Source organism: Dromiciops gliroides, chromosome 5 (assembly GCF_019393635.1).
Source record: "Dromiciops gliroides isolate mDroGli1 chromosome 5, mDroGli1.pri, whole genome shotgun sequence".
Lineage (NCBI taxonomy): Eukaryota > Metazoa > Chordata > Mammalia > Microbiotheria > Microbiotheriidae > Dromiciops > Dromiciops gliroides.
The window spans coordinates 264,519,550-264,545,987 of NC_057865.1; the positions used below are offsets into that span (position 1 = coordinate 264,519,550).

At 39.1% G+C, this 26,438-nt stretch overlaps 1 protein-coding gene across 4 annotated transcripts in view; it reads right to left on the reverse strand.

Moving 5' to 3' along the window:
• Positions 1-6,453: 6,453 nt before the first annotated feature.
• Positions 6,454-26,438, reverse strand: part of KITLG (KIT ligand) — a 123,394-nt gene continuing 103,409 nt past the window's right edge. For 2 of the 4 annotated variants that reach the window (XM_043968246.1, XM_043968243.1), the window contains 7 exons: positions 22,565-22,732; positions 20,793-20,952; positions 19,382-19,465; positions 15,943-16,052; positions 15,251-15,318; positions 12,370-12,446; positions 6,454-7,108 (listed from right to left, as the gene is read on the reverse strand). In XM_043968246.1, the coding sequence (XP_043824181.1) occupies positions 12,407-12,446; positions 15,251-15,318; positions 15,943-16,052; positions 19,382-19,465; positions 20,793-20,952; positions 22,565-22,732 (630 nt within the window). In that variant the 3' untranslated portion in view covers positions 6,454-7,108; positions 12,370-12,406. The remainder of the gene's footprint in view (positions 7,109-12,369; positions 12,447-15,250; positions 15,319-15,942; positions 16,053-19,381; positions 19,466-20,792; positions 20,953-22,564; positions 22,733-26,438) is intronic. The other 2 variants (XM_043968244.1, XM_043968247.1) reach the window with 2 other exon arrangements.

The following is a 26,438-nucleotide window of genomic DNA, read 5'->3' on the forward strand; positions in this document are numbered from 1 at the left end:
CATTTTAAGGTTGGCAAAGCACTTCACAGACATTATAAAATCCCTTTAACAACCTGGCTCCTTCCTACCTTTTTAATCATTTTACTCCCTTTCATGTATTCTGTACACAGAGATAGTGATCTTACTGCTTATTGCAGAGAACTCTCCATCTGTGTCTTTGAGTTGGACAGAGTATTCCAAGCATAGGGCTGTCCTGGATGCCCTGGCCTCATTTAAGTTCAAATCTCCCTTTCTATAAGAATCCTTTCTGTCTCTAGTCCCCCCATCCCCCCAGACCCCACCCCCCCCACACAGTAAGAGCAACTTCCTTCTGAGAATACCTACCATCAACATTGCATATATCTTATAAGTAGATTGTGGTTGTTGTTGTTGAGTCATTTTTCAATCATGTCTAACTCTTCCTGACCCCATTTGGGATTTTCTTGGCAAAGATCCCAGAGTGGTTTGCCATTTCCTCCTCCAGCTCATTTTACAGATCAGGAAACTGAGGCAAACAGGGTTAAGCAACTTGCCCAGGGTCACATAGCTAGTTAGAATAAGTAGATAGTTGTTTGAATATTGTCTTCTCCATTAGAATGTTGGCTCCTTGAGGGCAAGGACAATGTGTGTGTGTGTGTGTGTGTGTGTGTGTGTGTGTGTGTGTGTGTGTGTGTGTGTGTGTGTTTCGGGGCAATGAGGGTTAAGTGACTTGTCCAGTGTCACACAGGTAGTAAGTGTCAAGTGTCTGAGGCTGGATTTGAATTCAGGTCCTCCTGAATCCAGGGCCGGTGCTTTATTCACTGCGCCACCTAGCTGCCCCCAAGGACAAGGTTTTTGAGCTTTGTATCCTTAGTCCTTAATACAGCAGCTGGCTCCATAATAAGCGCTTAATAAATGTTTGTTGACTGACTGCCATCCTCTTTTGTGATTCTCACAGTATCCCTATGAGGTACGTCATTACTCCCCTTTTATATATGAAGGAAATGAGCACCATAGAAGCTAAGGGATTTACCCTGGAGAATTCTGACAAAAGGTGACCCACTGGAGAAGGAAATGGCAAATCATTCCAGGATATTTGCCAAGAAAACTGCATAGGGTCATGAAGAGTCAGACACCATTGAATGACTGAACAACCTGTGACTGACATAGAATGTAGAAAGGGGAGAGTTCATATGGATAGAGGTGAGACATGTGATTTCATTGATATAGATAACTCCTAGAGGAAGAAATTGCCTATATCAGTATAGGTTGGCACCTTCTCTGCAATTTATAGGCTAAAAACATTACCTAGAGAAAGGATGAGGTTGAAGAAGCTAATAGACCTGGAGTCAGGAAGACCCAAGTTCAAATCTGGCCTCAGATATTTACTAGCTGGGTGACCCTGGGCAAGTCTCTTAACCACCACCAGCCCTCTTTCCTCAATTGTAAAATGAGGCTAACACTAGCACCTATTTAGCATAGAGCTGTAGTAAGTGCTGTATAAATGCTTATTTTCCCCCCTTCTCCTAGGGTCACACAGCCAGTATGTGTAAGAGGAGGGACCAGAACCTAGGTCATGGTCCTATCTTGAAGAACATCTCTCCACCTACTGTGCCATGCTTCCTTCCTGGGGTTTTCTTGGGACTTGATATTCCATCATTTTATCAGAAACTTACAATCAGGATCAATGAGTTCATCTTCTGAAGGTGTGCATTCCATAATTTTTTTAAATTAAAAAATGGTTTTCATAAATTTCCACACATGCCTCTATTTCAACGAATTGAACAAAAATGGAACCAAATCTTATAGTTGTGCAGAAAATGTTCTTTTCTGCCAGCTGAGATGGTCCCAATCACTTTTTTTGAGGGGGGGAGGTAAGGCAATTGGGTTAAGTGACTTGCCCAGGGTCACACAGCTAGTAAGTGTCAAGAGTCTGAGGTCACATTTGAACTCAGGTCCTCCTGAATCCAGGGCTGGTGCTCTATCCACTGTGCCACCTAGCTGCCTCCCCCCGCAATTACCTTGTAATGACAACTCACATTCACATAGTGTTTTCTTCACAACAGCTCCATGAGGCAGATTAAACAATTATATTGGCCCATTTGACTTGCCCAAGTTCATATAGCTATTCACAACTACAGATCAACCTTGGGTCTTTTCATGCCCAATTCAGCTTTCTTTCCACTCCTCCATGCTATCTATCACTTAGGAAAAAAGATAAGGAGGGCAGAGTATCGCCTGTATATTGCATAGCTTCAAGCAATAAAAAAGCAATATTCTGCCCTTATCAGATGACATTTAGAAAAGCATGTTCAGGTCTGGACACCACAGTTCAAGAATGGCATCCAGGGGGGCAGCTAGGTGGCATAGTGGATAAAGCACTGGCCCTGGAGGCAGGAGGACCTGAGTTCAAATCTGACCTCACACACTTAACACTTACTAGCTGTGTGACCCTGGGCAAGTCACTTAACCCCAATTGCCTCACCAAAAAAATTTTTAAAAACACACAAACACATACACACACACACACACACAAAGAATGACATCCAAGAAAGGGCAATCAAGAAAGGGCAACCAGCATGGGGGGTGGTATGTATATGTGTGAGTATGTGTGTGTATGCACACATACATGTATATGTATACAATAATTACATTTAGACTTGCTGGAAGGGAGAAAGTCCTAATGATTAGAATAGTCTGAAAGTAGAATAGACTTCCTTAAGAGTTATTGTGGGGCAGCTAGCTGGTGCAGTGGATAAAGCACTGGCCTTGGATTTAGGAGGGCCTGAGTTCAAATCCGGCCTCAGACACTTGACACTAGCTGTGTGACCCTAGGCAAGTCACTTAACCCTCATTGTCCCACAAAAAACAAAGAAACAAATAAACAAACAAAAAACTAGAAAAAAAAGCATTATCTTTAAGCAGAGACTATAATAGGTAGTATTACAGTGAGCAATCCTGTTCGTTCATGGGTGACCTCGCAGTCCCTTCCATCTCTGGGTCTGTAATTTCATTACAATATGATGAACTATGAAATCATTAATGACAAGACCATCTCACAATAGTGCATAAAATTCTTTATTTAGAACAATAAAGTATATGTATATATAATGTAATTTCAAATTCAAACCAGTATAAAAAAAAAGAGTCAGGACATACACCTATTTTAAAAAGTACGCATACGGTATATACACATACACATCACATTTTACAAACCTCTTTGATTTAATTAACCTTCAGTCATAATAAACTATGCAAAGTAGTGTTGACATACATTTACATTAGAACTCCAACCTACAACAGAACCAGCAATATACCTGTGCATCCACCAAAAAGGAATTGGGTCCTTTTTTTCAAGCACACTCATTGCAAAAATTATGGCAAGTGGATATCGTGTGCAATCCTACACAAACGTTAGATAGCATAGGAGACTAGGATTTTCTGATTGGGGAGATAATTTGAGTCTCACAGCTCATGAGTCAAATAACTGAAAATGGCACTGTATTGTTAAGATCTTCCATTCACCAGCTCCTGTGCTTAAAATAATAATGATAATGTAAAGAGAAAGCAACCGTAGTATGGATGTACTGGGTGATAAAGCAGAAATCCGCAAATATCTACATACCTATATCGATAGATACGCATTTTTGCTTAGTAAATATTTCAGGATCTCAGAAATGGAATTTTTACAGGAATAATTACTTGTAAAGAGCCTTCATTATGAAATTAAAGCACTCTTATTTGTCTCCTAAAACAAAGGTATTTGCAAGTCTAGTGAATGTCTAATTCAATATTACAATAATGTTCTTTGGAACAACTCAAATTAAAAACTCATTTTCTTTTCCTTGCACCTCCACATGGTACCTGACACATAGGTGCTTAAAAAGTGTTTGTTGATTGACTGATCATTTCTAAGGGGAGTTTCAAAGTGGCACATTCTAAAATTATACTAAGGATGAATTGACTTATACAATTCTCCTCTCATTTCCCCATTAAAAAAAAAAACAAAACACAATAACAAATTGCCAGAAAAGTAATTTATGGATTGGTCCATCCCAAATTGATTTTAAAACATCTTGCATTTCGGACTTATGTACATTCTGCATTTTAGGCTCTTAGCTTTTAATAAAATAAAGATATTGAAATGCATAATTTGGTGGGTTTCCAAATGTTCAACACATTAAAGCAACTCTTCCTGACTGCAGGATCTGAAGTGTACTTGAATATCGTGATGCATTTGTAGGAGGTGATCCAAAATGTTCATTCAAGCAGAGCTGAAAAGCCATAACTTGTGCAAATAGTTATCCAATTTACCTTAGGTAAAACTGAAAGCTGCTTTGACTAATGGGCCCTATTTACATTCTAAACAAAAACAGGAATGATTCTGAAAGGTCAGCATTTTATACACTCAAGACTCCAGAACTGAATACCACAGGTGAAATTGTCAATTCTATTTTTCTTTCCTTGCTCTGTATTGAATACAAAGAAACGTGGAAGGGCCAAAACGTGCCATAATAAGAAAGGTCAATGACATAACCTAACTAGAGAAATACGTCATAGGGACAGCTGTGAATATGGAATGGATTTTTTCCCCTAGATTTAAAACTAGACTGAATCTCATTGATAAGATACATCACAAAAATCCTCCCAAAACACTTTTACTAGAAACAATCTAAATCTTACCTAAAGGAAACATTTTTTTTCATTGACATGGCCAATGACTAGTCCAATAACCAAATGAAGGGAAGTCAGATGTTTCTGATATTTGAGATTGGCAGTGCGAGCAGCATACTGCCTACCCCAGTGTTTAGGACCATGTGGATTTCACTGTCCAAGAACCACGGGGCTGGTTTCTTTACAATCTAAGTTTCTCAAAATAAGGTGCAAAGATTAAAGGGTCATTTAGGATCTTCAGACCTTCTGAGGCAGTACTTCAAAAGGCAACTCTGAAATTTAATAACGGGATAGGAATGTAACAGGAAATCGCAAGGTGCTTTCCCAGACATAGATGCCAGCTGGCTAACTCCAATAACGTTGCACATTCTCTATTTGGTCAGCTCTGGACTAGAATAATGAAGCTATGCATTCTCTCTACAGGCAGGCATGTCACAGCCTGTGCCCAACAAACTAGCATCAAGCAATTATGTTCAGCATTATTTTACTGTTAAATGTATCTAATTGTCTTCTAAAGCTTGGAGAAATGGGCAGTCCATACAGTATAGTCCAAACAGAAGATTCCAACTACAACGGAGACTTTCTGACATTTCAATATAAAGAAAGGAGAACAATGACTGTTTCATGCCTTTCTGGGTCAAGGGGCCAGTTTGTCAATGGCCAGTCTGTGGGGATAATTCATCATTGTACTGTTGCCCTAATCGTCAGCTTGGAAGGATACACTTTTGGCTCCATTTATAGCTTTGTGGCACATTAAAACACATACAAACACACACAGAGACATACACACACACACACACACACACACACACACACTCAAATGTCCAGCAGAAAAAACTTAAGAATTAATTGTTCATTGGATTTAATGAACTGTCTGCCTTTAGTAGGTAGAACATATCATTAGAAAGGCTTCTTTAAGACACCTATAAATTCTAGCTTAAAACTAGTAAGTATCCATGTTATGAAGGGCTCTGGTACAGGGAGCATGGGGAGTGGATTCGGTGCTAGGCTTGGAGTCAGGAAGACTTGGATTCAAATTCCATCCATGACCCTTATTAGCTGTGTGACACTGGGTCAGTCCCTAATTTCTATGTACCTCATTGAACCAACTCTTTAGGATCCATCTATCTAGTAAATTGCAACTTGATAGTAAGAATCCCCCATGTTGACAAAATTACAGATCCTTTGCCCTTCTTAGCAACACTTGCCAAGTTTCTCCAAAATATGCCCTAGGCAGACATGTGTTTTAAACAGCAAGCCAACATGCAAAACTTAAAGCTTTAAAAAAAAATCTCTGAATTATACCCTTAATGAATAGTGCCAGATTTTAAATAAATGGATATTTCCAACATGACAAAGACTATGTTACCAGTAGCTATAGTTTCTAGATTTCTTGCTCTTTTGCAAAGGCCAAGGTTTTCGATACCAATGTTTAGGGCTGCGGTTGTCTCTCATTAGATACTGAATATTCTAAGCCATATATATCCTTGTCCCTCCCACGGCTGCGGTTTTAAGTGGGATCTCCATACATTCAGCAGTTTCTCCTAAGACTCTCTTTACATAACTTTGTGTATTGTTCCTAGAATATATGTATAAGAAATGCTCTAATATATTTTGGAAACGTATCTATACACGCCACAGTGGTTATCAAAAAAGGGCAGACATCACCGGGGCACCAAATGTCTTCTTCAGGTAGGCCCTTCTGATTTTCAGTGCTGAAAGTTTCTTCATAGGGTAACTCATTCAGAGCTTCTCTGTGTGGTGACAACATCACCAGTCTCACTCAGTACTGACTTCCCCTGAATGGACAGTCATGGATAGCCAACCATGTCAGATTATCCGGTAGGCTTTTTTTTTTTTTTTTTTTGAGATGGATAGATATGGTGTTCATTGGGCAGAGAGAGAGACTGGATCCATGTCATGTCGTCCAAAACATGAACCTAGATTCTGTAAGACTAAAGGCCAGCATGCTAACCTTCTGCATCTCTCAGATTTCCCCTCTTCCCATACCAGAGTGTCTTTAAAACTCTATTTTCTACAGCTTCTTTCATTTTGTTATTCCCACAATCCAAGATCCAGGCCATTTCTAACAGATCAGGTTAAACTGTGGGATGCGGATGGCAATTGAAGGATTAGAACACGTGGATGTTTGGTAAACTACACGTTGCTGGAGGCATGCGGGTGGTGCATGGAGTCTAGGGAATGAAGTTCCTTTCCCGACATGAGTTACCAGTTCTAAATGAGACGGCAAATCCCCAAATTCTTAAAATAGAGTTTTGCTCCATGCATATTCTTCTTTGCAGATGATTAATTCAGGGCTGGTTTCACAGTAAGACACTTTGTCCCCATTTCTGAATCATCATTATGGAGTCATGGGTAGCAAGTACAGACAGAGACTCAGTCTGTCACTCCAGACAGAATATGAATTTGCTTAAAGCTGCTTCATTTATGAAGCAAACATAAAACTGTTACCCGCCTAGAGGAGAAGGAGGAAAAAAGAGAGAGAGATTTGTAGTATTTCGGTTTTCACCATTCTTTTCATTCTTGATCCAAAAGCAGTCAGAAAAATCTATCAAGTCAGCAATGGGGCTGAGACTCCTCTCACCCACATGAGTCCAAAACAAAGCTTCTTAAACTGTGGGTCATGACCCCATATGGGGTCACATAAACATGTGGGGGGTCGTGAAAAATCTGGCAGTAAATGTTTGATTTGTATTCCTATTTTACATACCTATATATTTCTCAGGTGAAAAGGGGTTGCAAGTGGGAAAAGTTTACAAAGCCCTGGTCTAAAAAACATTGTCAAAGTTATTCTAGAGGGTCAGCAATCACTCTGGCCCCGAGTTTCTCCAAGGAGACCTAAGAAATGCCTAAGGGTATCACCAGCAGTCTTATGGCATGCAGGTGGATACCTACATGGAAGAAAGGAAGGGGGAGGATGGCAGCTAGGTGGTGCAGTGGATAAAGTACAAGCCCTGGATTCAAGAGGATCTGAGTTCAAATCTAGCCTCAGACACTTGACACTTACCAGCTGTGTGATCCTGGGCAAGTCACTTAACCCCCATTTCCCCACCAAAAAAAAAATAAGAAAGAAAAGAAAAGAAAAAGAAAGGAAGAGGGGAAACAGTAAGGCAGTAGGAAAGGGTGAACAAGGGAAGAACGAACTCTCTCTAAGAAGGAAATGCCAGAAGATCATCAAATCAATTGCCTTGGATATTACTCAGCAGACAGCAGAGCTTGGACAGATTCCTTAACCTGATCTAGAATTCATTTCTCCTTCTAATTCAATTCAATCCAATAAACATTCATTGACATTTGGTGCAAGGCACTATGCTGGCATGGCATGGAGGAGAGGAAACTAAGATTAAAAAAATAAAAAGTGTAGATGAAAAAAGTGCTGAGAAGTCACAGGATCAAAATTTGAACACTGTCTCTAACATTTACTACACATGTGCTGATGGTTAGTCATTTTCAGTCAACTCTGTGTGACCCTTTTTTGGAGGTTTTCTTGGCAAAGACACTGGAGTGGTTTGCCATTCCCTTTTCCACCTCATCTTACAGATGAGGAAACTGAGCCAAACAGGGTTAAATGACTTGCTTCTGGTCACAAAACTAATAAGTGTCTGAAGCCAAATTTGAACTCAGGTTGTCCTGACTCCAGACCTGGCACTCTATCCATTACACCACCCACCTAGCTGCCCCCAACAACAACAACAAGGACAACAACATAATTTGAACAGCATTAGGCATTGACTTAAAATTCAATGCTCTTTCACTGCACCATCTATATTTCTAAGTCTAGAACCAAAATGAGGGAAGAATGGACACTGGACTAATATTGATACCTCTTAGCAAAACCTCTGCTAGAAAAATGTAGGTTTCATTTGTTCAGTCCCCAGAAACTCCCAAGAATATCCCATAATTTATGTCATTCTCTGAATGGTCCTCCTCAGGAGAACAAAGGACTGTCTGAAAGAAAAGGCCCCTAGAAGACCTGATCCAATATTTGAGTTAAAAAAATAAATAAAAACAGAAAATCAGATAGAGATTCTGACCAAGATTCTCCCTGAGTCCTGCACCACAGTATTTTTGTCAGGAGGAAGCATGATCATATTTGCCAACCACACTTTGTTTCACTGCTGCAGAGCTGCTTATGAACTTTGGATCCTTTTTGACATTTTTCAGCTCTGATTTGAAGTATTTGTATTTCCTTTTCTATTACTTACTATGTGTTCATAATAATCTCTAGGTATTTATAGGGGAAGAGTCCTATAATTTGAACTAGAGAATATGGGTTAAAATCCTAGTTCTGGGGGCAGCTAGGTGGCGCAGTGAATAGAGCACTGGCCCTGGAGTCAGGAGGACCTGAGTTCAAATCTGGTGTCAGACACTTAACACTTACTAGCTCTGTGACCCTGGGCAAGTCACTTAACCCCAATTGCCTCACTTAAAAAAAAAAAAATCCTAGTTCTGCTATTTGTGTTACCTTACAGTTTGTTGTAAGGATCAAATGAGATAAGATTTGGAAAAAGTGCTTAGCACATAGCAAGCAAAATCGTGGCTTGATTCATTTTTTTTGACTGAACATATTGACATAAGAAATTGATGGGGAAAATGTTAGTAATGTAAATTAAACTTAAAAGTGTGTCTGGCATTCTTTTTCCTTAGAGAGCTAGTTGGTAAACATTTACTAACACACCACTGATTGGTAGTGTGCTAACCCAAACTCTAAATGCTTATTCCTTTCCTCCCTTCTCTAATCACTCAATGCAACAGTATACTCCTTTGTCCTTTGGTCATTTAGGTAGGATCTGAACCAATGTGCTCTCACATTCTCTTAGTTTTCATCTAACTAAGAAGAACTTCAGGAAAAATCAGAAAGCTATCATATTAGTAATAATAATAAGAGCTGCCACACATATCCCCTTAAGGTTTGCAAAGCTCTTTACACACATTACTTCATTTGTTGACTTTTAAAAGGTTTTAGACTTTGGTAGGTAAATAGGTTAATGGGTCTAATATTTGCTAACAAGCTACCTAATCTTAAGATCCTACCATCTCTCCCTGGCTCCTTAACTCATCATCTATTCTCAATATAGGCATAGCATAGAGTTTCACAAACAACTTGCAATCTGTAGCTCTGTCACTGGCCTCCGTAGGCCTGACTCTTTTAGTAAGAATGGTTCTAATTTCCCCATGGTAGCACAAAGTTTTGACTTTCTTTGTTCTGATGCCCAAGTTGTCAAGTTTGCTAAGAAATAGTACTGCAATATCCTAACTGGTTGTATTACACAGTCAGAAACTCAGACACTCCTGAGTTCAAATACTGCCTTACACATTTACTTACTCCCTATGTAATCCATAGACAAGTCACTTTATCTCTGTTTTCTTCAGTTTCTGTAAAGAGGGAGTAACAGCTCTTAACTTACAAGTTTTTTGCGAGGCTCAAATGAGTTAATAACTGTAAAGTGCTTTGAAAACCTGAAAGGACTATATAAATGTCATTATTATTATTAATAGATTTAAGATATAAGATCAAACAACTGGAAAAGAAGTTGAGCTTTTGGGAGCTCTTTGGGTTTTGAAGGGAAGAGAGATGGGCTGCCAGCAGAAATAAGAATACAGAGTTAGGAAGAGTGGAAAAGAATATTGAAGAACAGAAGGCCCTTTGACCTTAAGTGGGGCAGAGTTTGGCAACAAAAGGAAGGAGGAAGATTGAATAGAAGTTCCAAAGCCCTATGAGATCAAGAGGAGTTGGCTTTAATTGGTTTATATTGTTGCTATCATTAAAATAGAAGTTCTCAGAGAGTTAGGAATGTCCCCAGTGTCTAGCATGGAGCTTGTCACATACTTATTTGCTTGTTGATTAATTGATTTTTCTTTTGAGATAGGGAAGACCTTACATGTCTAGAATAAAGCCCATTAAAAAGATTCTACTCCACTCTTAAGTGCCTGCTATGTAATTGAATATGAAGCAGCCTGAGAGACAAAGCATGGAGAGCTATCCCTGAAGCCAGCAAGACCTGGTTTCAAGTTCTTGCTTCTGAAAGACAGGCTATGTGACCCTGGGCAAGTAACTGAAACTCTCAGTGCTCTAGATCAGGGCTTCTTAAATTTTTTCTACTCTCGACATGAGAACTTTTTACTTTTGCCTGAGAAATTTTTACATGACCCTGGCTATATAGATATATAAAATACGTATACATGACCTTTTACTGTTGCCAAATTTTTTTGTGACCCCCACATTTGGTTACATGACTCCATATGGGGTCACGACCCACACAGAGTTTAAGAAGTTTTGCTCTAAGGCAACTCCCTAATATCATAAGTTACAGGATACAATGACAAAATTGAAAAAATCCCTTCCTATAGTCTTCTAGATAAAGTTAGAGGTGGACGGTTTAGTTATAAATAAGGTCTTGGAGAAGATGGTCAAGGAGAGAAGAGCCATCTTTTCCTCAGAGGCTAGAGAGAGAGATGGAGGTGATCAAGTGATTATGGCAAAGTGAATGCTGGACAGGTTCAATTATTTTTCTGTAAGAGGTAAAAATCATAGATTGAGAGTGAGACAAGGATGGACAGGAATTCACGATTTAAAGATAGAAGTTATCATCCCTATTATAGTGACCATGTTAGGGATTCAAAAGGAGATGGGGGAGGAAAGGGGAGAACAGACAGCAAAGAAGTAGAAAAGGGATAGTATTCATCAGTCATTCCTTGGCTACAATGTTCCCTCAACCAGACTCTCACACTGCCTGGTTCCAATCAAAATGGCCTTCTGGGCTTTCCCTGCAGAAGCCTGTCCATCTGCCATCTTTGTGTCTCTGGAATGGCTGATCCCCATTTCTGGGACACTACTCCCTCCTCACCTCCACCTTCTCATAACCTCTCTTCTTTCAAAGTCCAGCCCCGGAGCCACCTCCTACACAAGGCCTCTTCTAATCTCTCTCCCTCCTGAAATTACTTTCTATTTACTTATCTATGTACATAGAGTCATAGATCAAGAGCTAGAAAGGACTTTAGAGGTCATCAAGTCCAACCCCCTCATTTTATAGATGAAGAAACTAAGCTCTTGAGGGGTTAAATGACTTGGCCATGGTGACAGAGCCAGCTATATAACAGAGCCAGAAACCTGAACTCGCATTCTGTGACTCCAAGCTCTTTCCATGGTGCCACATACACCGGCATTCCATAGGGCACATAGTCTGTCTCTGTATCCCAATTGCTTTGGATGTAGCAGGTACTTGAATGATGTCTGTTGAATTGGATTGGGTTTTGGACCTGCCACCATTTTGTATTCAATGTAGACTGCATTGTTATTAGGCACCCTTGGTTTTAACATGGAATAATAGGGTTCTTTTGACCACTGTAGCATCTACAAGGGAATCCAGCACCTATGTGTTGAATTTTATCATTCTTGTCCTTAGAGTTCTTAACCAGTTCCTAGTCCCCTAAATCTTAATGCTCTGTTTTTAGAGGTATTAATAAAAGAAGATGTAGTGATACATTTAGACAAAAGCCGGCCACTAATCAGGAATATATTTGCTTAATGGTCACGACTCCAGGCTCATAAGGAACAAATTAGACATGCATGACTCCAACAGGGAACAGCTTGAATTTTTAAAATTGTACTTAACTAAATCAAGGACCTTAAATAATCCTGATTCTAACTTGTGGGCAATGGGAGGAGGGTCCTTATTTCTTGTTAAGACTTCCATCTTGTTATGAAAAACTTACCGTTGTGCAAAAGTAACAGTGTTGATACAAGCAACAGTTACACTTCTTGAAACTCTCTCTCTTTTTCTTGCAACATACTGAGGGGAAAAAACAATAGAAAATGCTTATTTGCTTTTGGCTAGAGATTCCAGAGAACACTATGAACTGATCATTGTGGAAGTCACTGTTTGCTGTGGGCCTAAGCATAAAAGATTGCAAAATGGAGCAAGCTGTAGTTTGCTCTGGGTCAGAATCCCAGCTTCACCACTCAGTAAATGTTTACTGATCACCCCCAGTGTAATGTGAAGTATATAGCCTAGTTGCTTTTGGCAGGCAAAGGAGACAGAAGACACAATCCCTGCCCTGAAGGAGTTGATAATCTACCTGGAAAGGCGGTGTATGTGTGTGTGTGAGTGTGTATGTATGCATGCATGCATGTGTGTATATGCCTTGCATGCACATATATAAGGACTGGTCATTAGTACAAGCAATTAATTCCCAGGTATGGAAACTTCCTCCACTAATTAGAAATGAAGTGACTTGAAGCAACACAAGCAGTATGTAGACAGGCCAGCCTCCTTGCTTCTAGAGCAGTTCTTCATTCATGCTGCCTGACATACAGGCAAAACTGACAATATATAAAATTTAAATTATTCAGAGACAGAATAAAGAAAAAAAAAAGTGATTAGATTTGAGCAGGGTTAACTGGAAAAGACTTTTAGGGCAAATTCTGACTAAGGTCTTGGAAAAGGGATTCTTAACCTCCTTGGTGTTATGGATCACTTTGGCAGTATTACAAAGCTTAGAATAATGTTTTTAAATGTATATGATAAAGTATATAGGATTACAAAGGAAACTCATCATTATACATACATACATACATACATTTGATAAATTGTCACAGACTCGAAGGTAAGAAACATTAATCAGTCTTAAAGGAAGTGACAAACTATAAACTCTTTGAGGGCAGGTATTGCTTGATTATTTTTTCTTAGTATCTCAGTGCTGTGCACAAGGTAGGTGTCCACAAAACATATGTTGAATTGGATAGTAAAAGTCATTAAGAGAGAGACTAGGAAAAGGACACTATGAATACTGGGAACTGAATTAAGTTCAAGGGACCAAACAAAGATGAGCTTGGCTAGAACACAGGGTTTGGATGTGGCAATCATACAAAATGAGTTTAAGGGAGATGAGGGAACCAGATAGTGAAGGGCTCTCAAGGTGCAGCTAATGACATTAACTTTCAGCTAACAGAGTATTTTCAAGTTTGTAAAGCACTCTGTGTACAATATCCCACTGGAGTCTCATACTGTTCCTGTGAGACAAGGTCTACAGAGATTATTATGGCCATTTTATAGATGAGGAAACTGAGTCTGGAGGAGGTTAAGAATCCTGTCTGTCTAAATAAACCTCTGAGGCAGTATTCTGAAGCCAGTTCTTTTGGATTCTAAGTTCAGTGCTCTATTCACTATGCCAAGCTTCTTCTACTGGCATGAAGGGTGATAGTGACAATGATAATATTATACGATGGAAGAATTATATATCAATATAATGATATAATAAGAAAATGCCTTTATCTTATTAACTATATCATAAAATATATTTACATATGATAAAAACAGGTATTTATATATACTAACATAATCTATGATTTTAAAAAACTATACTATATGATATGATATAATTACTATGATACCATAGTATATTATATTACAATGCTTTTAATTATAGTACACATCATTAATTATAAAAAATATCAATATAATAATAAAATTATATTGTTCCCTACTAATACATCATTATGTTGTTATATATTATTGTTGTTGGGTTATAGCATCATGTAATAATTATCACCATTGTTATTATCATTATTAGCAATGGTGAACCATTTTATAATAAAATTATATTGCTCACTACTAATACATAATTATGTTGTTATATATTATTGTTGTTGGGTTATAGCATCATGTAATAATTATCACCATTGTTATTATCATTATTAGCAATGGGGAACCATTTTATAATAAAATTATATTGCTCACTACTAATACATAATTATGTTGTTATATATTATTGTTGTTGGGTTATAGCATCATGTAATAATTATCATCATTGTTATTATCATTATTAGCAATGGGGAACCATTTTATATTCCTGGACAGAGAAATAACATGCTGATAGTGAGACTGAAGAAGATTATTATGAGTGTTGTCTATAGAAAAGCAATGTAGGCTTGTGGCAATGATTACATGGACTAGGGTGATGATTCAAGTCAAAGAAAAGAGGCAGAAACAAAAGAGTCAAATATAATTCTTCCAAAATTCTGAGAATATGGTTGTATGGTGGATACCATACAAACTTTTAAAACTCCAATGGCTGGGGGCAGCTAGGTGGTACAGTGGATAGAGCACCAGCCCTGAAGTCAGGAGGATCTGAGTTCAAATACGGCATCAGACATTTGATACTAGCTGTGTGACCCTGGGCAAGTCACTTTAACTTCAATTGCCTCAAAAAAAAAATACGCAAAACAAAACAAAAACTCCAATGGCTGATAAGATTCAAAGGCCAGAAAGCCATCTCTGGGAAGGATTCAGTGGAGGAACAGCAACGTGTGACCAAGTGAGAGGCCAATATGTAAATATGAATTCAGAAAGATGGTAGCTGAAACTATGTGAGACAATGTGAAGGTGAGGTAGAGGTCATGAGCACACACACAGTCAATGGATTTTCAGTATAGTGTTCATATGTATATTTGGTGAGGCAATTGGGGTTAAGTGACTTAGTTGGCAAGTGTCTGAGGCTGGGTTTGAACTCAGGTCCTCCTGACTCCAGGGCCAGGGCTCTATCCACTGTGCCACCTAACTGCCCCCCATATGTATATTTGGTAAAAATAAGTTACCTTATCTCATTATCCTCTTCACTAATCTCTCTGTTTTCACCTTCCATTTTAAGACTCATTTGTTTTTTCTGAGAAAAGAATAAAAAAACACAATCATACAGAGGTAAGTTTTAAAGACTGGAAAATTAAAGAAATAAATGGCATATATCTATCTTTATCTTAATTCCAATGATACTTTTTTCATCATGTAACAACATATTTTTAAAGATTTGTTATTTTAAATTTTTTAAAAATGTATTAAATTATTGATTTGGTATTTTCACAAACAAGGAGACAGCATCAACAAATTTAAAAACTAAGTATCTGAGTAGGGCTCAATCCAAGAAATATTTTAAAAACTGATAATGAGCAATTTGTGATGGAGGGAAAGACTTATCAAGGGAAGGAGAGGCATGGGTGAATACAAGCAGCATATAAAAAACATTTCTATTTGACTCTGAAATGTTATCATAAAGCATATATCTTTTTAAATTTTAATTTAGAAATACTAGAAGCAGCCTTTATCTCCTAAGCATATACCAGGATAGGACCTTTACCAATATGTCAGGTGACAAAGAGAAACTCACTTGAGTTTAAATATTTGTCACAGAAAGAATGGATATCTTGGTAGATTCCATTTTACACAAAATGGTGGTTGGCTGGTTGACTTTTTATTGAAGTGAACATAAATAGCAAATCTTGGGCTTCCTTACCTTCCAGTATAAGACTCCCAGCACAAAGCCAATTACAAGAGAAAACAGTGATGGCAACACAATGGCTACCCAATGCACACTTGGGTCTTTAGCAGATCCTGATGACTTCCCTGTAATTGAAAAAAAAAAAGTCATGTTGAGGACAGAATCAGATGGGAGATTGCTCCACCATGCTGTAGGTAATTAATAATTTCCTTAGGACATTCTGACTTAACTCTGTTTAAAGCTTTTAAAGAAATTATTTTTCTGTGAAAGAAATTTGAGGTTCAAGATACCTTCCCCTGACCCACAAAGCTGACGCAAACTTTGGGAATACAAAGCATTAGTGAACTCGGAACTGATTGCACAAGAGATCCATTTACAATCACAGCCCTAGAACTTGGAGGATGAAGGGAACTTGGAGCCTATCTAGGCTGATTCTATCCATTCATAGATGGGGAACCTGACACCCAGAGAGGAGACTGAAACTTGGCCAAGTTAGTGAGTAGCAAAGACAAGATTTGGACCCAAATTTATTGACTACGTAGTTGGGTTTGGATAACCTTTGAAGGCTACTAGAAGCTTCCCTGGCAATTTTTGGAGAAACTTGAATCCTGCTTAGTGGCCTGTCATTCTGTTTGGTATCAATTCCCAGTGGTCAATGACAATAAAAATAAAAATAAAAATAAAACCCTGAGATTTATATAACACTTTACATATGTTATTCCAGTGGATTATCACAACTCAGAAAGTAAGTGCTATTATCATCCCCATTTTACAGATGAGAAAACTGAGGCAAACAGAGGTTAAATGACTTGTCCAAAGTCACACAACAAACAAATAAGTGTCTGAGGCAGGATTTGAACCCAGGCCTTCCTGACACCAAGTCCAGTATTCTATCCACTATCTCACCTAGCTGTCTATGATAACTAGAATTTACATGGCACTACGAAGGTAAATATGATCTCACGTTATCCTCCCTCACAACAACCATGGAACTACTATTATGCATTTTATAGGTGAAGAGCTTGAGGCAGATAGAGGTCAAGTGACTTGCCCAGAGTCATACAGCTCATAAGTGTTTGGTAGGATTTGTACTCAAGTATTCCTGACTCCTGGTCCAGCATCCCATGAGCTACCTTTCCTGCTAATATGGTGAAGGATTAGGGAAATTCAAAGGCCATGGTCACTTTGAAATGAGATGGGCTGTCTCCCGTTTGCCAATAAATACAGATCATGCCAGAGGATAGAGTCTTCCTGTCTATGTGGGCACTCCATGATTCGACTCCTAAATCTTCTTTTCAATCCAGCCATGGGGCAAATGCTCCTTTCCCATGACTTCTATGTGGCATCCCACTGATACATCTCAGCACATTTCTAAAAGGTTTTCACAGAAATGAGAAAGCAGGGATCTTGGCATCATGACACTTTGCCCTCAGGAGGAAATAAATCACTCCCAAATAATTAAAACTGATGTTAAGGGATGCCTACATCTCTTGACTTAAAGGGAAGGAAATGACTTTCACTTCGAGACTTATTTAATTGGGATGATTTGCAAATTTCTTGATCAGCATCCAATTTCGTATTGGCAGAGCTTGGACAGCTGTTTAGCGGTAAAGCTTGAGTTTGGGTTTCAATAAGCAGTTCTCCAGGGCCAAAGCTGGGTGGAAAAGGGAATTCTTTGTGCAGGCCTCAATGCCCAGAAGAAAACCCCCAACAACAACAACAACAATGGTCTTTCAACTCAACCACATGCTGTCTTTGCCTGGATGACAGCTCCATGGCCAAAAGCAATCCCATCAGCACATGTCCTATCAGATAGGCAACCATGGAGGCCCCTTATACATTTAGAAAAGGAACCACAAATGACTAAGGCTCAAATCTCCTTGCAGGCTCAACTCATGTGCCAACGCCTACCTGAGGCTTTTCCTGACTCCTGTAGAGTGCTGTCCACCCCCGCCCCCATCCCCAGAAATTCCTTTATCTTGATTTTGAATTTGTTTGTCTATACACAGGTGGTTCTATTTATCTTTGTATATATCTCCCTAGTAGAAAGTAAGCTCCTTGTGATCAAAAACTATTTTTGTCTCTATGTCCATGGAGATTGACATTAATCTCCCCATTAGAAAATAAAGACAGGGACAGCTCTGGTTTTGTCTTTGTGTTCATACCTGGCGTCTATCTCCCTAGTAGACAGTAAGCTTTCTGAGGGTAAGAACTGTACTACTTTATTCTTTATAGACCCAGTGACTAGCACTTATCTCCCAAGTGAAAAGGAAGTTCTATGAGGGAGAGATGGAGAGAGGGAGGGAAAGAAGGAAAGAAGAAAGAAAGAAAAAAGAAAGAATGAAAAAGAAAGAAAGAAAGAGAAAAAGAAAGAAAGAAAGAAAGAAAGAAAGAAAGAAAGAAAGAAAGAAAGAAAGAAAGAAAGAAAGAAAGAAAGAAAGAAAGAAAGAAAGGGAAGGAGGGAAAGAAGGAGAGAGGGGAAGAAGGAAGGAAGGAAGGAAGGAAGGAAGGAAGGAAGGAAGGAAGGAAGGAAGGAAGGAAGGAAGGAAGGAAGGAAGGAAGGAAGGAAGGAAGGAAGGAAGGAAGGAAGGAGGGAGGGAGGGAGGGAGGAGGGAAGGAAGAAAACACATTTATTAAGCACCTACTATGTGCCAGCCACTGTGCTAAGCACTTCGCAAATATCATCTCTTTTAATCCTCACAACAATCTGGAAAGCTGGGTGCTATTATGATAATCCTCATTGTACAGTTGAGGCAGAACGTGGTTAAATAACTTGCCAGGGTCACACAGCTAGCAAGGGTCTGAGAAAATAAGCTTTACAAAGAAAGGGATTGTTTATTCTTGTCACTCTACTTATCCCTAGCACCTGGTCCAGCACCCAAATGTTTGGCAAATTTTATTGAAATGAATTGTTGAGTGGACCTTAAAGTCAACCCTCAAGATGACTTTTTTTTTTTTTAAGTTTTTCAAAAAGCACATAAACTCTTAAGAGTCCTGACTTTTGTGATGCCAGGAACTTCAGACAAAGCAGCATATTCTCCTTCATGTAACTGTTAAGAAGGCAAGGGGACTCAAGAACTACAATAATAAGGGCTAATGAACGCTGAGTAGGTTGGCATATTCTTGCCTTATGGAATTTCGTCAATCATGCAAAATCAGGGTGAAACAAATGGCATCTTCTCTAAAAGGAATCATGATCTTCAGGTGTTACTAAAATTCTCTAACCAGAAAACCACTGGCAATTTCATAGTCCAATGGCAAGATCACAATGAAGGGCAAGTGCATTCTGAAAGCCCAGGAATGGTTGTTCACATGCTGGGGGGAATCAACACAAAGGACAGTAACCCATTAGTGAGTTTTCCCAATTGTGGGACGATCTCATTTAAAACTCATGCAAACTCCCATGGAGGCTAATTGGAGCCGTGCATGCATCAAATCAGGTATTCGTACTTACTATTACTGCTACTGCTGTCATTCCTAAGGGAGCTGGCTGCAACGGGGGGTAACAAAAATGGTTTTGTGACATTGACCCTGGAATCTAAATAGAAAGCAACAATGTGTCAGTGTTGCAGAGTGACTCACGTGTATTACAGTGTTCCTTAAAGGCGAAGCTCTATACGGCCGATTAGGCAGCTCTGTGGGGCTCTTGTGCCTCTGGATAATAGATTTAGAGGTGGAAGGGACCCGAGAGTCCACTGAGTCCAACCCTTTCATTCTACAGAGAAGGAAACTCAGGCACTGGCTCTAGAGATTTAGAACTGGTTTATGATTATCTGGTCACCCTGTCTACTGCAAGAAAAACCCCACCACAATCATGACGTGGATCAGCACAGATAGCTACCCATCAGCAAAGATTTTCAAAAATATTATATTATAGAAATAGGAATGTCTTATTAGCTTAATTATATTACATTTTATAGATCAAAACATTTAACATAATTTCATAATTATATGTACAGATGAAAATTTCCTGTAACATGCATTTTTATATACGTGTGTTATATATAGTATCTGTATGTGTGTACATGTGTATATATTTGTGTGTATACATGCATGTATATTTGAATGTGTAGATGTGTAGATGTATATGGGTATACTTGTATGTATATAAATGTGTGTATGTGTGTGTATATGTGCATGTATGTATAGATATGTTTGCCATGTTCCTATGCCTGTAGATTTATGTTTAGATGGATTTAAGTATGTGTGTGCATGTATGTATGCATGTCTATGCATATTTGTATGTGTGTTTATGTATATGGGTATACTTGTATTCATATATGTGTGCACGTGTAGATGTATGAATATGTGTGCATGTACCTATGCCTATAGATTTATGTGTAAATGTATGTAGGTATGTGTGAGCATGCATGTATATATGTGTGGGCCATACAGAGTGTGAACTAGGGGAAAATTTCAGATTGAGAACTCTCTCCCAGACAAGAAGAAGGGATGGGGGGGGGTGGCACTGAGGCCCTGTATCTATCCAAGAAGTTGGGTGGATAGGATAAAAGCTTCCTAATCTTAGAAGCAAATCATAAGGGTGAGTGTTGAAAAATGGAAAGATGAGAAACTCAGATAGTGAAGGCCAAGAAATTTAAAAATTAATGGCAAGCTTCAGGCTAAATAGGGGTGGGAAAATTAGCAGCTTTTAAACAATGTGTGTGTATTCACAAGTGAAAGTCCTTCATTTCATTCAACTGGCTCGGAAATCAATATAACCACCATTTGGAATACTCTGTTGTCATAGATGCCAATCTAGACACACGTATGCACTGACAGGGGTAGGCATGAGGACAGAGATATGTATTCCCATGGCCATGTGACCGAGAAGCAGCTGGCTGATGGGCAGATTTCCTTCTTACCTTTCTGAGGTCCTACTGTTGAAGGCAGGACACAGTTGCTCTGCTCAGGTATTTCTTCAAGTTCCTTGAAGGCATCGATGGATTTATTAAAGAAGCTAAAAAACTTTTCGGGATTGAATGAGCCTTCTTCATAAATGTTGTTATTTTGTTTTCTGAAATTCTAGAGGAAAGAAGCAGTACTGACATTACTCAAGTGCTATTTTGGCTCAATGTAGGTCAAGGACATTGGTGGGTTGCTTATCTTCAAAGATTAAAGTGAGATGAGGCCTAGGACACTGAAACTGCCTCTTTTAAGCAACTTAAAAAAGAAACTCTAGGGGGCAGCTAGGTGGCACAGTGGATAAAGCACCAGCCTTGGATTCAGGAATACCTGAGTTCAAATCCGGCCTCAGACACTTGACACTTACTAGCTGTGTGACCCTGTGCAAGTCACTTAACTCCCACTGCCCCGCAAAAAAAAAAAAAAAAAGAAACTCTAATTTGGGGCCCAAGTTAGTTCATTTTGCCATTTAATTGCTGACTCTCCTCAGATGTTATAGGTCTACAGTTTTCTCTAGGTAAGCCTGAAGAGGCCTGTGGAGCATGGCATGCACTAGCAAAGAAATAAAGATGAAAGTCAATGAGACTGCTGTTTGCTACAAAGATTTCTCATTTCTTTTCAATGCTCAATTCAATCTCTACCTTCTCCCTGAAACCTTTCTTGATTCCCTCAGCTACTAATGCCTTTCACCTCACTTTATCTTCTTGTGTGTGTTCACATGTGTTTGTGTATTTGTACATTATCTCCCTGTTTAGATTAGAAACTTCTCAAACTATCTAGGACTGGACCTTCAGGCTTCAGGCCAAGGCAAAACTTCGAGGATCATAGCTTCAAAACCATACGGGAATTTTAAAGGTTATCTCATGCAACCATTTCATTTCACAAATGAGGAAACTGAGACCCTGAAAAGTTAAGTAACTTGCTCAAACTCATAAAGTAACATTATTCTAATACACTACAATGGCGGCTTGAGAGTCCAGGGTTTGCCACTTTCTGTCTTTGTGACCTTGGGCAAATCACTTAACTTTTCTGTAAAACAGGAGGCTGGATTAGATAACCTTTCAAGTCTCTTCCAATTCTGCTCATCTTAGATCCCAGCACTGACTCCAAAAGAGACAGGGAGTTGTGACCACCTACCTGTCAAATGGCCCAGATGGGTACAAAAGTGGTCAGTTCATTTTTATGGTCTCCAAGAAGCAAGACAAGGATATTACTCCAAAATGGAACAATTACATTATGGGAAAATGTCAGAGCTAAGTCTTCAATACAGAATGCTTTCCAACCAAACTTAATTTAAAAGAGCTGACTAATTTGGAAATCTTCCCCAGCTGAATTCCCAAATGAAACAACTGCACAGGTCAGACGATCTTTATTTCACAGTGTGAGGTAATTCTGTTTCCAAATCAAGGGAAATAAACTTTAAAGCATTAGCTTCCTTATAATTCCGCACTGCTCCCTCCTCTTCCCCACCCCATGCCATTACTATAATTTTGTTAATGCAGAAAAAGAACTCTGAGCAAGGATCATCATGTTGAGGTTTATAATTCCAAAATAATTCAACTTATTAGCATTTGACAACCATATCTTACAGTATTCTATTCCAAGCACAAACCCACAGATAAATCCATAAATCTTCTTTACTTCCAACCCCTTCTTTGACCCCAACCCATGTTAGAGATTTGAGAAGAACAAAAATATACCCTCCTCCTCCAATTTTTTTTTGATACATTACCTTATTTTTCTCTTCTAAGCATCCCATTAGGTCATCAATGATCTTTATGAGTTTATCGATGATTGAATAATTACTCAGGCTACTGGAAATTTTGGAAAATTTGTACAAGAGGTTATTCAGGCTGTTGGCCAATTCAGGCACCATCAAATGTAACCAACAATGATTAGGCTGCGAGGAAAAGAAAGACAACAAGATTAGACAATTGTTTCAGAGTCCCAGACTTTTACTCATCAAATGGGGAACACTCACTCCCTTGCCAGACTAAATTAGTCCATCTATATAACTGACCAGTTATTTAATTAATCTAAATCGTGTTTCAGACTGTACAAAGGCATGAGAAGCAGCAGAATATGGTATATAGAAATACCTCAGCATCAGGAAGATTTGAGTCTGAATCTGATATATATTGACTGGGTGACCCTGGGCTAGTCACTTAACCATCTATGTGCTCTAGATAGCTCTCTATGTTATTGAACATTGGGAAAAAAAAAAAAAGTGACAACTTGCATCGATAGAGAAAGCTTCCTTATCCTGAGCTCCCAAAGCTAATGAAATCACAGATCAAGTTTAAAAAAATAGTGATCAGAATCAAGTGCTAATTGCAATAAATTAACCCTTAAGGATATGAACAGGCAGTTTTCCAATGAAGAAATCAAAACTACCTATATAGTCATAGGGAAAAAAAGCTCTAAATCATTATTCATTAGAGAAATGGAAATTAAAACAACTCTGAGGTACCACCCCATACCTGTCAGATTGGATAATGGATAGAAAAGGAAAATGATACACAAATTGGAAGGGAAGTGGGAAAACTGAGATACTAATGCACTGTTGGTGGAGTTGTTAATGATCCAATCATTCTGGAAAGCAATTTGGAACTGTGCCTAAAGGGTTATAAAACCGCATACCTTTTGAGCCAGCAATACCACTGTTAGGTCTGTATCCCAAAGAGATCATAAAAAGGGGAAATAATCTATTTGTAAAAAAATATTTAAAGCAGTTTTGGGGTTTGGTTTTGTTTTTTGTGGTAGCAAAGAATTTGAAATCGAGGGAATGTCCACCAATTGGAGAATGGCTGAACAAGCTGTAGGATGATTGTCGAGTATTGTTGTACTACTGTAGGAAATGATGACAAAGTACTATGGGGAGAAGTCCAAGAGGTCAAAGGTCATTACTAACTGGGTGAGTCAGGAAAGGAAAGCTTCAGATTTAAAGGCTAAAAGGGAATTTAGTATATGGAGGACAGGAAAGGAAGTCATTCTCCAAAGAGGAATAAGTTAGAGAAGTCATAACAGGTAGGAATACTCATAAGGGGATAGTCAATGGGTCAGCTAAGTGGAGCAGTGGACAAAGCACCGGCCCTGGATTCAGTAGGACCTGAATTCAAATCTGATCTCAGACACTTAACACTTACTAGGGAATAAGCATTTATTAAGCACCTGCTGTGTGTCAAGCGCTATGATAAGTGCTTTACAAATATTACCTCATAATAGAAAGAGACTGTATCCATCCTTATTCTCCTTGACCTTTCTGGAGCATCTGACAATACCAACTATTCCCCCCCCCCCCTTTTTTTGGTGGGGCAATGAGGGTTATGTGACTTGCCCAAGGTCACACTGCTACTAAGTGTCTGAGACTGGATTTGAACTCTGGAAAATGGGTCTTCCTGATTCCAAGCCCAGCAATCTATGCACTATGGAGCCACCTAGCTGCACTTAGACAACAGAGAGCCATAAATGTCAAGAGGCCATGTGGAAGAGAGGATAAAGATCTGGAAGTAGAATCAGGAAGACCTGAGTTCAAATCCGAGCTGTGATACTTTGTGACATCAAACGAGTCATTTGACATCTCTGTTCTTCGAGATTTTAATCTGCAAAAGGAGTTGAATCTTAAGATCTCTTCCCAACTCTAAATCTATGATCTTGTCCAGAGGTGTCTCTGGAGCAGGCAGGGGGTTGCCACTCATTGGAAATTTTCTAAATCTAAGATTATCCTAAGCCATACTGAAAGGGTTGATATTTCATCCTAGGAGATAAGGGAAAAATGGCAAGTTCATAGATTTTAAGCTTAAAGGGACATCAGATGAGGAAACTAAAGCCCATGGTCATTGGGTAATAAGTGACAGACCCAGGGTTAAGCTTAAACTCAGGTCTTCTGAACAGGAGAATGATCCAGGAGAAAAATAAAGATTAAACATGTGGAAAAGAGGGATGGTTGATGGAGAAAGGATTGAGAATACAAAGTGAGAGGTTACCTTTGGCAACAAGTGCCATCTCAACCCCTGACACTTGAGGGAAGGAAGAGAAAAGCAAAGACAGAAAGCTTTTGAGGTGTTGGAGGAGGATCAAGATAGATAGTCCCGGGGCAGCTAGGTGGCTCAGTGGATGGAGCACCAGCCCTGGAGTCAAGAGTACCTGAGTTCAAATCTGGCCTCAGACACTTAACACTTACTAGCTGTGTGACCCTGGGCAAGTCACTTAACCCCAATTACCTCACTTAAAAAAAAAAAAAAGATAGATAGTCCCAAAGTTCTCTGTAAAGTAGAAGGGATATAGGCCCAAGACTCAGTAGGGGAGACTGAGTCAACTGGAGGCAATGAATGGAAAATTACAGGCACCATATTGGGTGAGGCATGCATGCTTTTAAAATTAAAAAGACTCACTAAGGGCAACCTCTCTATGTTCCCTGCATTTTGACTTCTTTAAAATTCTTTCCATTTTTGAACTCTTTAAACCATCAAATCAACAAAACCAATAAGCCATTGTCTTGAATAGTAAGACTTAACCTCTTTCACAACAGTAACCCATAGTCACTGAAGAGAGGTCACTACGACCTAGCCAACAGTTTATTTGTTTCCTTTAAAAAGAATTTTATTTGGTATAATTTTTTTTTGTTTTCAACATTTTTTAAAAGATTTTGAGTTCCAAATTTTCCTTTCTCCTTCTCTCCCTTTCTTCCTTCCCCAAGACAGAAAACAATCAGATATAGGTTATATATGTACAAGCACATTAAACATGTTTTTGCATTAGTCACATTGTGAAAGAAGAATCAGAACAAAAGGGGAAAACCTCAAAAAAACAAAAACAAAAAATAGAAATATATGGTTCACTCTGCATTCAGATTCCACAGTTCTTTTTTTTCTGGATCTAGAGAACATTTTCCATGAGTCCTTTGGAATCAACAGATTCTTTCTACCCCTTTCTTGAGCTCACCTTCTCTGTCCCTGGTGAGCATTTCCCAGACGACCCTAATTAGTTGTACATGCCAGACTCTACCTTGGGTAGGTGCTTTGGTCACCTAGGTAATGCAGTGGATATTGTACTGGCCCTGTAGTTGGGAGGACCTGAGATCAAATCTCACCTCAAACACTTACTAGCTGTGTGACCCTGGGCAAGTCACTTAACCCCCCAATTGCCTTAAACATCCAAGGCCATTTCCAATTGTCCTGATAGATATCTTGCCACTGGGCCCAGATGGCTCTGGAGGAGAGAGTGAAGTTGGTGACCTTGCATGCACCTCTCTCACTTGAATCCAATTCACTGCAAGTGATGACATCTGTCATGGTCATCTTCTAGGCAGAAGGACAAACAACAACAACAACAAACAGCCTTGGGTGGGGCATGAATGGAAGTGACATTATTTTCTAAGAGGTATGGGAGTAATGGTTCAGCTGGGATCTTAAAGAGAAAATAGGTATAGTGACTGGATCTGTCATTTTCTTAGTATAGGGACCATCCAGGTGAAGAGTCTTGGTTTCTCAATGCGGGTCAGCATTTTCTCTGCATCTTAAGAGTGGGGGGGGGGGGCAGCTAGGTGGCGAAGTAGATAAAGCACCGGCCCTGGATTCAGGAGGACCTAAGTTCAAATCCGGCCT